Below are 14,267 nucleotides of genomic sequence, written 5' to 3'. Positions count from 1 at the left end.
CTCAAAGCCTTTACAGTACAGTTTTTCCATTAACACACACATTCATACAGAACATCCAGTAACAGCACTTTCTCCATCTCACAGTCATACAAAATCTTGCCCGAGGACACTTTGGTATGCAGAATAGGGGTGACCGGGGTCCAACCCCCAACCCTCTGGTTGGTGGATGACCCGCTCTACCTCCTTTATTGTCTAAAAAAAGTACACAGAGCAATGGATGAATAGCTCACACACATTTGGAATAAAACAAGTATCACCACCATGTAAATGTTTGATAGAAATGAATGTTAGTAGTAGTGAATCAGGTTCAGAGCTTGTTTTGTGCGTCATGGCGCACAAGGCCTTGGAGACGCAGGCTGCAGATCTTCTTCACCTCCTCGATGCCGTGCGCCCTCTCCACCGTGCGCTCGTGCTGACAGCGCTCGGACAGCTGCCGTAAAATGTTCTTCTTGTCGTTCATCCGGGCGCAGATGACGAACGGGAACCCGAACCGCTCTTTGTACTGCTCGTTGAGCCGGGCCATGCTCGAGGCCTCAGCTGACTCCAGCGCGTCCAGGCCGGCTCCTGCCTGCTCCTCAAGCGACTCTTTAGTCAGGGTGCCGCTCTGGAGGTCCCTGCCCGCGAGGTCAGGGTGACACCTGAGGATGCCCTCTTTACCTGGACACACATGTGACTGATTATTGCTCTGGATTGTCCATATAATGTCTATCTATGCCATTACGCACAGAATAGAAGCCATTTGTATGCATGCATGTCACTCAAAAGAGCAACCAAACATCATCATGACAAAATATCACCAAACTGTGGATGTGTGTCTCACCTGACTCTGGCAGAGCATCGACAAACTCACTGAACGCAGCCTCCAAAGCAGACAAGCTCGCAAAGGGACGACCGGACCACACTGCAGCGGCTATGATTGGACATTTCTCCACCACGTTACCAAAAATATTCCCAAAATCCTCATAAGACAGAGCGTTCACTGTGCCGATGTCCATGTCCACGTGGGTGTGTGGGTCCTCAGTAGTTGCAGAGACAATCTTTGAACTCCACCGAGGTCAATACACTGGTGGACACAGAACCAGGCCCTGGACGCCTGGCTTAGGGTTAATCATTTATTTGTCATTTCATGTGATGTTGAGGGGAGGAGTTGGCTATAGAGCTCAAATGCAAGGGCCAAATGGTTACCGCTGGACATCGTGCGATCAAATGACAGAGGAATGGAAAAATAACAGTGAGTGTGTTCTTTAATTTTATACATTGTTTCATGTCCTATCCAGAAATGTACAGTCGAGAGGATTTATGACATATTTATGTGACAGTGTGGGTGGACAGATTTTCTGGTCAGACAAAAAGCAGCAACTTCTCACCTTCAGATGAAGATTTATGTCCAAACAGGAGGGGGCTGCAAACCTGGCAGAGGACAGTGGTAGATTCGTTTGTATGTTTTTTTTGTGATACCTGCAAAACACACAATAAGAATAAATAACTTCACATGGGAAACCAGTAAATGAACAAAGCAACATGAATTAAACGTTACGCCACGACTTGACCACAGGGGGGCAGTGCATGCAAGTGATATAGTATCAGGGCAGCCCTTGACAAACAGCAGGTGACCGGGCTGGACCGTCAGAGGAATGAAGCGTCTCAATCTCTCAGGGGATGGATCCAGGCTCCACAGAAACATGTCACTGAGCAAACAGCCACTGACAGAACCGAGGTGGAGCACAGTCACTCAGCTCAGGGGCTCCGGGGCTAAGCTAACAGCCTGCTAACTACCACACGAGCTTCTAAACTAAATATAATCTGAACAATCAGCTTCTAAATGCAACATATATATATATATATAAGATAAGATCCAGCGTCATAGTGCAATGAAACGTCACATCAGGTGTCAGTGAATATAACTTACTTAGTTCCCGACGCACTCTGATCAAACAGATATTGAACACTATTGGAGAATGAACCTGTCAGACTTGTTCACCTCTATCCAGGTAACAAGAGCAGTACGCATGCGCACAAGGTTCCAGCCGAACACAAGCAGCGTTGCCTCATGGGAAAATTTTGAAGAATCGCACCACAGATTCAAAATGATCGTATTATGATACTTTTTTTTTATATGCTGCCTCTATAACAGTTTAAAAAACCTGACCACACGACTGGAGTGACCTTAGGGTTGACCTTAAGGTTCCATCTCCCCCTCTGATTCCCTGTCTGCGAACTCCACATCCTCCATCAGTGACCCAGGCACTGATGGGCCAGTCCCTTGTAACACTTTTTGAGACATTATGATATCCTAATCCACAGGTTGGTCTGGAGCCTGCACAGCGATGTTATGTTCAAGAACCCTGATAGTTTTACCTCCGCCATCTTCCCTGCTTTGACTAACTGGTCCTTTCCTGATGCTCTTACAAATAAATACTTAATTTTACCCAAGTGTTTTTTCGATTTTGCATGATTTTTATAAACAAGTTATTTCAGCCATTGCAACAGCGACCTCAGGTCTAGTATCTAGTATCACAGCCTGTGAGAGGTTTTAGCCACCCAGTAAAACTGGGGTCGCTTTCCCCTTCATGCCATCACTGCCCTCCTCTTCATCAAAATGTGAACCTTTCTTTTTAGCCACAAACACTTTAAAATGAGCGAACACGCAGGGGTGAACTTGAGCGGCGGGAGAATGTGTTCCTAAACCACAAAGGGCAAGATGCCAATTCAGAACGTGAGGGCAAGTGATGTCATTTTTAGGGCTTATCGTGAAATGTAGTACATTGAGATAGTCAAGACCAATGATAGCTAGGGCTGAATACCACTCCTATAATACAAAGTGTAGCCAAATGACCAAACTATCGTACATTATGGGACTTTTTGCCATTATTGATCGTACATCGTACAGAGGGCAAACTTATCGTACAAATACGATAATGATCAATTATCTGGCCACACTGAACACAAGTGATGAGCTGTGACGTCGACCGTGCCCCAGCAAGGAACCTTACACAGCCTGTACTGCAGCCAGCCACCAGGTGTTGACAGAGAGACTTTGTGGATCAGTCATGTCGTCCATTCTCATATACATTAGATTACAGTAGTTCCCTAACCCCACCAGAGGTCGCAAGATGACTGACTGGATAAAAGAATGAAATACGAGAGGGCTGACAACAAGTTGAGGGTTCACTCCTAATGTTCTGTCAACCAATTTAATTTAAACAGTAGATAGTCAAATCATTCGGGAAGGACAAACATGCATTTCAATCATTTTTTCTTTTTATTTATTTATTATGCAAAGTTCATTAAATTGCAGATGTTAGGCTTAAACTTTTCAACCAAAAAGAACAGAAAGCTTGATTTAAAAAATATGAATGTGTAAAAAATGGTATTTAAACTGCATGTAGCTGCTGATACAATAATAAGAGCACAACAAGGCCATTAGAATATCTTACAAAATATCAAGACAAGGGGTTGTTGCCATGGATATAATATATAATACAATTTAATAGTAAATGTTGATCGGTCACTCCATAAACCTGTGAAGTCATAGCTTACATGTCTCCATTTTTGTCCAGAAAATATGTAGGATCCTTTTCTGAAAACTTTCTTTCAGATATAGCTGCACGATAAAACACTGTCGAATAAAACAAATACTGTATTTACATTCAGTAAAACTTATTATAGTTTGTTGAAATTGTAATGCAATGCACAATGAAAATTAATGCTCAGTTTATGTGAGAACATGTACGAGTCTACTATATTTCATTAAAGTACAAAAAAGAAAGCTTCTGCTGTAACTCATGGGCTTATAAAGAGAGAAAGAACATTGTTGAACTGTTTTTGAAATACTTTCCATTCAGCTAGAGGCTATCACTCTGTATCAGATGGCTTCAGAGGTTTCTTCTCAGCTGCCACGTTGTCGGAGTCGGGCATTTCTGCTTTGCTCTCTTGGGCTGCTTTGGTTTGACAGTAGTCATTCCTTGACTGCGTCTTGTTCTCCTCCTGCTTTGCCAAGGCAGAAATGTCCAACACGGCCTGTGCGTTCTGGTACACGTCGCTGGACGTCTGGTCGAAGATGTTGTGGTAGAGCTGCGAGAGGAAGGAGGTCGGTTAGGAAGAGGAATAACTTAAAGTGACCTTCACTGTTCATTGGTGAATGGAAACGGCTTAAACTCTGCATCAGGTAGATTATTTCAAAATATCTGTTGTTAGGGGATCCTGCACAAAATACTTTGACCTTGCTCTGCAGACCCACCTTCTCCTCTCTGTCCATCAGCTCATCAGACATGAACGACACCAGTTTGGAGAAAGAAGGGCGGTCACAGGGATCCAGGGCCCAACACCTACACATCATCCCATACCTGCACGATAAGTGGAAAGATTAAAAAGTCATTAAGATGTTAAGTTATCCATAATATCTAGAGGTCTGCTGGACTTCGGTACAGATATACAAAAGTAATACAAATATTACATTGCAAGTAAAACCTTTGCATCCAGAAATCCAGTACAATTCTCCCTCATGTATTAATAAGTTTCCCTTAAATTAAATCAATATAGTCAGTTTCTCATTAAAGCCGTCAAAAGGACTGATCTTGAAAAAGGCTGCATTACACTTTATAAAATGTAATTTTAACAAACTGGGATTTGCATTGAAAACAGGCTGGAATATTCTCACTGCACTGCATAAACAATCCCTTTGAAATGTGGTAAAGTACAAATATAATATACTAACGCCAAAGTAAAGTACAAATATAAAAAAAATATAGTTCATTGCAGGTACGATCTATGTTATAAAAACCTCCAACAGCATACAGTACACCTACTAACACTTTTTACCCTTTTTATATTTTATGCAAATTATTGATATATCAGTTCTGTATTGTACAGTGTCAAGCACAGCGGTCACCCACACAGACTCATTTGCGTAGTACGGACACTCCATCTTGAATCCTCTCTCAATCATCGAATAGAACGTGTGATCCACCTTCATCCCGGGGTACGGAGTGACACCTGATACCATCAAACACAAGAGAGAGAGAGACTTCATGTTTCGTATTGCAAGGGAGGCGGTTTTAAACATTCAGCTCGCGGAGAGTATCTGTCTGTGAAAGCTACCGAGTGAGAAGATCTCCCAGAGCAAGATGCCGTAGGCCCAGACGTCACTCTTCATGGTGTACATCCCATGAAAGATGCTCTCTGGTGCCATCCACTTCACTGGTAAACGCACCTGAGGGACGACAGAGCCTTGTCACATGTCACATAGTGTGCAAGAAGTGCTAGATGATGATGTCGCTGCTTCACATACGTTTCCTCTCACGACGTAGTTGGAGTCGTTGTCAATGTCTCGGGCCAAACCAAAGTCACCGATCTTGACAAGTCGGCCTTTGGTCACTAACACGTTGCGAGCTGCCAGGTCTCGGTGGATGCACTGCGGTAACACATGACCGGGTGTCAGTATATTCACTCACACCACAGATAACACATACAAGGACTAGTGGGGCCTGCAACTACAATATTTAATCCTAAATTACTGATTCTTTTCTGTATTGATAGTTGGGTCTAAAATGTAAAAAATCGATTTGAAAATAGGATTTTCTTGAATCACAAGTCGATGTCTTAAAATCACCAGTGCTGTTTGATTAACAGGCTAGAGACCCCAGGTGAGTAATACAATAGCAGAAACTTGGCATTTGGTATTTTTGCTTATAAGACGTTTGTCTCTTACATTCTTGGAGGAGAGGAAATCCATGCCCTTGGCCACTTGGTAGGCGAAGCTCAGCAGGTCATCAAAAGTCAGGGCTTGCAGCTCCTCGGTCTGATCATCGTTGTTTAAATACATCTCTGGGTTCGCACACATGGGAAACAGATGATTCACAATCAACACGGATCAGACCAGGAGCAAAAAAACATGCATGCCCTTTTCTCATGACGTGTTTTCTGACCTTCGTAAACATCCATGTCACCTGAGCTGAGGGCGAGGAGGGCGATGTCCTCCTGCCCCCTGGTGGCAGCATGATACATGGGTACATAACAGTCAACTGCTGTTTGCAGCTCACTGTGAAAATACAAATTCAGATGTGAGATTCTATAACATCAATAGGGACTTCCAGGAGACCTGCACCTAGATAGGAACTCTATGTTTGATCTGTCTCTTGTGCTGAGTGTGTGTGGTTCCCACCCGGAGCTTTTGCGCGGCTGCAGGTTGTTGTACAAGCTGCTGAAGCGGTCCTTGTTGAAGGCGTCGGTCACAGACTTGTTGTAACGCTCGCTGTTGTTCTTCAGGTAGTTCAGCAGGTCTCCATAACAGCAGTATTGGAAAATCAGGTATATGGGTCCTACACAGGGAAACACAAACAATGATAATAATTATCAGCAATAATGCACAGATACTGTAAGCCAAGATTCATAGATCATGTGATATTGTGATAGAATTTGTTGTGTATGGTTCTAGGTATCAGTGGTAATTTGTACCTAATTCTGTGCACGCCCCAAGCAGGTTAACAATGTTGCCGTGCTGACCGATGTGAGTCAGCATCTTCAGCTCGGACATCAGCGCCTCCTTCTCCACCGTCTGGTGTTTCTCTGCAGAGTCAGACATCACATCAGCCACCGACATCACCTCCGCAACATTCAACATTTCCCTCGTGGAGTAAGTGTGTGAAACGCTGACCTTTCAGCATCTTGACAGCCACCTGCTGGGACACCCCAGGCTTGTTGATGCCATAGGCTGTAGCCTGGACCACCGTGCCAAAAGCCCCAGAGCCCAGTTCACTACCTGCACATGAAACAGAAACACATTGTGTATGATTTTTCATTTTTATCAGATTAGATTCATCCTTATAAGAATATATGAGTGCAGTTTTGAGGTATTTGGCTTTGCGAATAGTAAGCACTGTAAAATATAAGAGCACTTAAATTAAATTAAGATACAACGAATTACACACACTAATAGATGTCATTCCTCAATGTCTGACTCTCTTCGTCGAGCTCCATGAATTATTTCAAATTTTCAAATTTCCAAAACATACCCTGCTTGCTGGAGGTAACAAGCAGCAGTGTTAACAGTTTGTCTCTTTGCAAAGTCCTGCCTTTGGTTTAAATTTAGATAATAATACATCTGTACTTTTATTTGGGTATGATTTTAAATACAATGCTCTTACTAGTGATGTGAGTATTTTCACATTGTTGGTTTGGTACATTTAATTGAGGATCTGAGGTGCAAATTACACCAGTGTAATTCATACCCAGCTCCAGATTCTCCCTGGGAAACTCCCATTTCTGGTCGTACTGAAAGTCCTTGAAGTTGATGTAGATGTAATCGTTGTCGCTGGGTCCCACCATCTGGATCATCTGCAGCTGGGGCTGATACTTGGGTTTCTATGAGAAGCACGGAGGGGTTTGCACTTATGAAATCATGTGTTCCTGTGAGTATCAATGTGTAACATGCATTTTCTTTTCTCTTCTCTTTTGTCCGCACTCACACTATAAATTCAAGCTATTATTATTATTATTATTATTATTAATAACATATACCTTCTTTTTCACAAAGTACAAGAGCAACACACTGACTACTGCCAGAGCCAGAAGCAGAAGGAAACTGCCGACTTTCAGCAGAAGCATGTCGTCGTTCTCTGGAGGCCGGCCACCTAAAAACACAGAAGTTACTAATGACTTCAGTGTCATCAAAAAAAAACAAGGTAAATGAACAACTTATTCTGAAATGTGAACTCAATCTACCTGTGGAGGCCTGTGGTGAATGGGGATTGTATTGGGAGTCCGAGCACCAGGACCCGACTGAGTTTGTGAGGCAGAACCTTACACATTGGTCAGTCGCTTGGTCTCTTCTTCTCAGTGAGGTCCTGATTGTTCTGCTACAGGAGACGTCAGAGTCTGTTTGAATGGTGTTGCTGATCTTTTCCCAGGAACAATCGGCTTCACACCTGAAAGGAAGAAGTCCGAATCAAAGTGTGTCTGTCTGAGTTTCATTTATCTCACCAAACTAAATCACTTTTTGAGACTTAATGAGAACTTTAGGGCTACAACAGTGAGAGTGATCATACCTGCTGCCGTTTGAAGGACAAACCATCCAGGAATAATTTGCCGGCACAAGACTCACAGCCTCCAGGTTGAGGATATCATTAACTTTGCTGGGGCTGAAACTGAACTTCGGTGCATCTGAAACAAAAATGTGTAGATTTATACATTTTGTGCCGTTTAAAACTTCAGAACAAAAGATGTTGAAATAATAATAAAAATTATTATTATTATTAAAGATATAGCAAATAAATGTCTCCTACCGACAACACAGACTGATATGGTCTTTGTTTCTTTTTTTCCTCCGGCCTCCAAGTGTAACTTGTAATCTCCAGGTTGGAGTGAACCGCAGAGCTGCACACTCCTGACAAAACAGTGTTGTAGTACATGGTAAATAGACTGTATTGATAAAGAGCTTTTCCAGTCTAATGGAACTCAAAGCAATACAAGTCATATTCACCATTAATACACCCATTCATGCAGTGTATATACGCTGCGTTGTCTAACACACACCATTGACGTAAAATTGGGTAAAGTATCTTGCCCAAGGACACACGGCCTGGAGGAGCTGGGGTTAAAACCAATGACCTTCTGATACGTGGACAACCCTCTCTTCCTCCCGGGCCACAAGTCACACACTTTGTAAAAAAGATTTGTGCCTCTTCAATTCTGTACATCAAGAATATCAAGAGTATATCCTCATATCAAGTCTGCCAGCCGATTACTGTTGCCCATGATAAGACCTCTTAATTTCAAGTTGACATGAAAACATGTTTGGACATCACTTCACCTGTGTTTCGTCACCCATTTGTCTCTTTGGCATTTCGTGATGGTTTTATCAGGAGCCTCCCAGAAGCAGCTCTGGAGCACAGGGTGGTAGGAAACCTCGGCTTTCAAACAGGAGCTGGACGCCTTCAGCGCTGGAACGATCTTACTCTCATTCAACTGGACGGAGAGGAAACCTTCAGCTGAGAATACACAGAATACAAATCAGGACAGAGATGGGTGGTAAACATGAGACTAAATATCAGAGAGAAGTGGAAGAATTGAGAATTATATTGGTGACAGTCAGATCAGCTCTACTAACCCTGGACGTGGATGTAGACGGACTTCGTTTTGTTGGTCGGACTCCTGCAGGTGTACATTCCACCGTCCTCCACACTGACTGACTCGATGAACAGGTAGGCCATCTTACTTCCACCATGGGAGTCATCTTTGATGCAGCTCTGCAAACAAAACATACAAAAATGAAACGTGAAAGAAGAGTCATTTCCGATTTGTGTCTCGGACTAAGGAGTATTCAAATATGATGGATTTGTTTTAAAACCAACTTAAAAGGGAGTGAATTCACATTTCTTCACATGTTAATTTAAGGAAAATCTAATTTGTCTTAGTGGAATATCACATCACCTTCTTCTTGACTGTAGCGTTGCATCTTAACGTTTCGTTGTTTAGTAGTTTGCCACCTTTCTCCCACTCAGGAAATGTACGTGTAACCGTTTTTATCCGAGCTCGAAGGAGTAAAGACTGACCGGGACTCACTGTCACATTAGAAACCTCATTGTCCATTTGCTCGCGGTCTAGATCTAAAACACACAGTAAACGACACTGAGTCACACGACAGATTTGACATTTGATCATCTATTTGATTTGTTTGATACAATATATTAAATCACAAATAATCCCTGAACTGCATCCACTTTTCGTCCAATTTTTTCCAGGAGGTTGAAGACCCAAAATGAAAAATAAGCTTCATTTTGAAATAGTTAATTATGAAATCCTTTTTTGCAGGGTGCATTTAATTAATTTGTTTAATTATTAAATTACCATAGTCATAAAGTTGGGAGCACTCTTGTCCTTCTGCATTAGTGGCACAGCACATCATTCCTTCAGCATAGTATCCAGAACTTGATACTTTGCTGTTTGCATTTGTCCCGACTTTGTTTCTGTTCAAAAACAAGGCGAAACATGATTATTCAGAAAATCTAATCTTACTATATTGAGATGGTTGTAGATACATTCTGGATTAACATCTTACCCAGACCATTCGATTTTAGGCTTCGGATAGCCCTCAGACATGCAGGTGAAAGAGGGGGACATCATTCGGAGTTCGACATCCTGCAGCATCAGCTGTGGTTTTGTTGGACGCCCTGCAACAAATTTCAAGCAAGATGTTAGTTTTACTACCACTGAGGTATCTGCTGCAGTTGTGTTGTTGCCATGTTAACTGTGCATTGCAGGGAGGACATTAAACTGTATGGTAAGCAAAATAATCGTTGAAATGCACATTGGGTTGTCACTTAATGTAAAAGGTTAAATGCAAGTAAAACCAAAATTTTAAAAGCAGAATATATTTAGTGCATCTGAAACAAAAAAGTGTAGATTTATACATTTTGTGCCATTTAAAACTTCAGAACAAAAGATATTGAAATAATAATACAAATTATTATTATTATTAAAGAAATAGCAAATAAATGTCTCCTACCGACAACACACACTGATATGGTCCTTGTTTCTTTTTTTCCTCCGGCCTCCAAGTGTAACTTGTAATCTCCAGGTTGGAGTGAACCGCAGAGCTGCACACTCCTGACAAAACAGTGTTGTAGTACATGGTAAATAGACTGTATTGATAAAGAGCTTTTCCAGTCTAATGGAACTCAAAGCAATACAAGTCATATTCACCATTAATACACCCATTCATGCAGTGTATATACGCTGCGTTCTCTAACACACACCATTGACGTACAATTGGGTAAAGTATTTTGCCCAAGGACACACGGCCTGGAGGAGCTGGGGTTAAAACCAATGACCTTCTGATACGTGGACAACCCTCTCTTCCTCCCGGGCCACAAGTCACACACTTTGTAAAAAAGATTTGTGCCTCTTCAATTCTGTACATCAAGAATATCAAGAGTATATCCTCATATCAAGTCTGCCAGCCGATTACTGTTGCCCATGATAAGACCTCTTAATTTCAAGTTGACATGAAAACATGTTTGGTAATCACTTCACCTGTGTTTCGTCACCCATTTGTCTCGTTGGCATTTCGTGATGGTTTTATCAGGAGCCTCCCAGGAGCAGCTCTGGAGCACAGGGTGGTAGGAAATCTCGGCTTTCAAACAGGAGCTGGACGCCTTCAGCGCTGGAACGATCTTACTCTCATTCAACTGGACGGAGAGGAAACCTTCAGCTGAGAATACACAGAATACAAATCAGGACAGAGACGGGTGGTAAACATGAGACTAAATATCAGAGAGAAGTGGAAGCGTTGAGAATTATGTATTGGTGACAGTCAGATCAGCTCTACTAACCCTGGACGTGGATGTAGACGGACTTCGTTTTGTTGGTCGGACTCCTGCAGGTGTACATTCCACCGTCCTCCACACTAACTGACTCGATGAACAGGTAGGCCATCTTACTTCCACCATGGGAGTCATTTTTAATGCAGCTCTGCAAACAAAACATACAAAAATGAAGTGTGAAAGAACAGTCATTTCCGATTTGTGTCTCGCACTAAGGAGTATTAAAATATGATGGATTAGTTTTAAATGCAACTTAAAAGGGAGTGAATTCACATTTCTTCACATGTTAATTTAAGGAAAATCTAATTTGTCTTAGTGGAATATCACATCACCTTCTTCTTGACTGTAGAGGAGCATCTTAACGTTCCGGTGTTTAGTAGTTTGCCACCTTTCTCCCACTCAGGAAATGTACGTGAAACCGTTTTTATCCGAGCTCGAAGGAGTAAAGACTGACCGGGACTCACTGTCACATTAGAAACCTCATTGTCCATTTGCTCGCGTTCTAGATCTAAAACACACAGTAAACGACACTGAGTCACACGACAGATTTGACATTTGATCATCTATTTGATTTGTTTGATACAATATATTAAATCACAAATAATCCCTGAACTGCATCCACTTTTCGTCCAATTTTTTCCAGGAGGTTGAAGACCCAAAATGAAAAATAAGCTTCATTTTGAAATAGTTAATTATGAAATCCTATTTTGCAGGGTGCGTTTAATTAATTTGTTTAATTATTAAATTACCATAGTCATAAAGTTGGGAGCACTCTTGTCCTTCTGCATTAGTGGCACAGCACATCATTCCTTCAGCATAGTATCCAGAACTTGATACTTTGCTGTTTGCATTTGTCCCGACTTTGTTTCTGTTCAAAAACAAGGCGAAACATGATTATGCAGAAAATCTAATCTTACTATATTGAGATGGTTGTAGATACATTCTGGATTAACATCTTACCCAGACCATTCGATTTTAGGCTTTGGACAGCCCTCAGACATGCAGGTGAAAGAGGGGGACGTCATTCGGAGTTCAACATCCTGCAGCATCAGCTGTGGTTTTGTTGGACGCCCTGCAACAAATTTCAAGCAAGATGTTAGTTTTACTACCACTGAGGTATCTGCTGCAGTTGTGTTGTTGCAATGTTAACTGTGCATTGCAGAGAGGACACAAAACTGTATGGTAAGCAATATAATCGTTGAAATGCACATTGGGTTGTCACTTAATGTAAAAGGAAATGCAAGAAAAAACAAAATTTAAAAAGCTGAATAAATTTTGTCTTGGAAGGCTTTCCTCAAATGGGCCTCTCTTTACATCTCAGACATTCTGTAGCTCAGATGGTGCCTGGATTTAAACTCACCCATTACATGAACAGACACAGTCCCAGAGGAACTGGTCCCATTACTGGTTTCACAGGTCAGCGTGTACTCCCCAGAATCAGTCTCAGAAAGTTGTGGTAGGACAATCGAGCCATTCCTTTTTTTGGGGAAAGGTGAATGAAAACCCTTCATTTTAATCAGACTTACTCAAAATAGGAAAACACTCCTGAACACACACACACACACACACACAGCATTTACTTACACTTGCAATGGTGGGTGTTCTCCTCTGATCCAGTGACAGACAGGGTATCCGCTGATGCCCTCCAGTGAAACCACGAGTTTCATACCAGGGCACACGTTTACACTGACGGGTCCAGATGTGTTCATGTAACTGGTTAGCTCCAGACAAGCCACCTGAAACACAGAACTCATTTCAACTCTCCATTCAAGCAGAGTCCTGTAAGGGGGCATGAAACTATCCACTGGTAATTTCTGTTTTGATAAACTGAAATGAAACAAGAGTGGAATAAGTCAGGTTTGTGCCGTTTCCCTCACCGATGTAATACAACCTTTTTATTTTTCCTGTTGCTAAGTGAGTACAGAGGACAGAGGCACTTGTCGACACTGATAAAAACATGTTACAAAGAAATAAACTCATCTAAATTAATCTTAAATTAAATCCTTATAAAATCTCAAGGTTGTCTTGTTAAACCTGAAGTGCTGTCTCCTCTAGACCATGGTAATCATGCACATTCTCATTCATATACAATCAATTAGAGTAAACCACTAACAAAAAAAATGAAGTGACTAATAAAGGTCAATTCAGTTAAACACCAGGATTCTGGCAGCTGTTACCTCATGACTGCGGACACATGGGAGATTCTGCGCTGACAGGACTTCTGAGCCGAGAACCCCAACAACACAGAGCAGGAGGACAGCTTGAAAGACAGAACATTTTGGGTTAACTTTATTTAATCTATAACTCTTATTTACATATTATTGATACAAAATAGAAATGTTTATATAAGAAATGTATTTAAATAGCTTAACATATTTGAAAAGGGAATTTTAAAGATATGTATATAAATGCAAATTGAATAACACTTTATATCACGTAAACTATTAAACGTAGATGAAATGAACTTATAAAACGGATTATTACCGGGACACAGAGAGTACAGAGAGCCACTCACCTGCAGTCATGTTTGTGTTGGTCTGCCTCCACACGGATGCTCTGCTCACATCCTCATCTCTGACTCACACTTTGAAGAACCAGTTGAGTTCAAACACTTTTTAAACAGAGGAACTAGTGTCGTCACCAGCGGAGTTCAGTTGCGCCTCTAATCCTGTTTGTGAAGTTGTCAAAGTGGACTTGCAGACGGCCGTGTAATATCTGTATATATATTATATATTTATACATTATATTTGACACCACTGTAAACGGGGCGTTATCATGCATGGCACTTTTTTTTCAGCCGTTAGAAAACAATAATAAAACCCTTCATAAGTTTGCAGAGTAAGCAAATGTTATTCTACTATAAGGTCAAAGTAATTAGTCTGTGAAGTTGTGAGGGAGAAATCCCACTAAGCAGGGATCAATACTGTGGCTGAGAGGTTTGCAGGG

The 14,267-nt window shown here is 41.6% G+C and overlaps 2 protein-coding genes and 1 long non-coding RNA gene across 4 annotated transcripts; 1 reads left to right on the top strand and 2 right to left on the bottom strand.

Moving 5' to 3' along the window:
* Window positions 1-117: 117 nt before the first annotated feature.
* On the bottom strand, window positions 118-1,458 carry urad (ureidoimidazoline (2-oxo-4-hydroxy-4-carboxy-5-) decarboxylase). The gene is made up of 3 exons (XM_062379251.1): window positions 1,368-1,458; window positions 821-1,093; window positions 118-657 (listed from the first exon to the last, which is right to left on the bottom strand). Exons 2-3 carry the CDS (start codon window positions 993-995, stop codon window positions 308-310), a joined length of 525 nt encoding a protein of 174 aa, XP_062235235.1. The 5' UTR covers window positions 996-1,093; window positions 1,368-1,458; the 3' UTR covers window positions 118-307.
* Window positions 1,459-3,239: 1,781 nt separating this feature from the next.
* Window positions 3,240-13,947, bottom strand: flt3 (fms related receptor tyrosine kinase 3). Its single transcript, XM_062379249.1, has 30 exons — window positions 13,837-13,947; window positions 13,499-13,581; window positions 12,906-13,057; window positions 12,682-12,797; window positions 12,282-12,393; window positions 12,071-12,189; window positions 11,654-11,829; window positions 11,331-11,469; window positions 11,032-11,209; window positions 10,505-10,605; window positions 10,058-10,169; window positions 9,847-9,965; window positions 9,430-9,605; window positions 9,107-9,245; window positions 8,810-8,987; window positions 8,283-8,383; window positions 8,046-8,160; window positions 7,723-7,925; window positions 7,519-7,631; window positions 7,230-7,362; window positions 6,656-6,760; window positions 6,457-6,567; window positions 6,164-6,320; window positions 5,928-6,040; window positions 5,711-5,826; window positions 5,291-5,413; window positions 5,101-5,212; window positions 4,896-4,995; window positions 4,241-4,346; window positions 3,240-4,074 (listed from the first exon to the last, which is right to left on the bottom strand). The coding sequence occupies exons 1-30, from the start codon at window positions 13,844-13,846 to the stop codon at window positions 3,856-3,858; spliced, it is 3,837 nt and encodes a 1,278-aa protein (XP_062235233.1). The 5' UTR covers window positions 13,847-13,947; the 3' UTR covers window positions 3,240-3,855.
* Window positions 6,494-11,933, top strand: LOC133932534 (uncharacterized). 2 transcript variants are annotated; one of them, XR_009911961.1, is made up of 4 exons: window positions 6,494-6,634; window positions 7,234-7,409; window positions 7,535-7,682; window positions 11,084-11,933. It is a non-coding gene; the product is annotated as an uncharacterized LOC133932534 (long non-coding RNA). The 2 variants fall into 2 exon arrangements; XR_009911960.1 differs by lacking the exon at window positions 11,084-11,933 and adding an exon at window positions 8,862-8,982.
* Window positions 13,948-14,267: the final 320 nt, after the last annotated feature.

This window comes from Platichthys flesus, chromosome 21, assembly GCF_949316205.1.
Source record: "Platichthys flesus chromosome 21, fPlaFle2.1, whole genome shotgun sequence".
Taxonomy (NCBI): Eukaryota; Metazoa; Chordata; class Actinopteri; order Pleuronectiformes; family Pleuronectidae; genus Platichthys; species Platichthys flesus.
The sequence above is the reverse complement of the archived record's forward strand: the minus strand, read 5'-3'. Positions and strand labels throughout refer to the sequence as shown.

What these genes read in the sequence shown, in the direction of transcription:
- urad (XM_062379251.1), bottom strand. Translation starts at nt 995, where the DNA reads ATGGACATCGGCACAGTGAACGCTCTGTCTTATGAGGATTTTGGGAAT. An exon ending in CGATGCTCTGCCAGAGTCAG is followed by an intron (nt 658 to 820) that starts GTGAGACACACA and finishes ATGTGTGTCCAG; the next exon opens with GTAAAGAGGGCATCCTCAGG.
- flt3 (XM_062379249.1), bottom strand. An exon ending in CTCCCAACTTTATGACTATG is followed by an intron (nt 11,830 to 12,070) that starts GTAATTTAATAA and finishes TGTGTGTTTTAG; the next exon opens with ATCTAGAACGCGAGCAAATG. An exon ending in CGTCTACATCCACGTCCAGG is followed by an intron (nt 8,988 to 9,106) that starts GTTAGTAGAGCT and finishes GTGTATTCTCAG; the next exon opens with CTGAAGGTTTCCTCTCCGTC.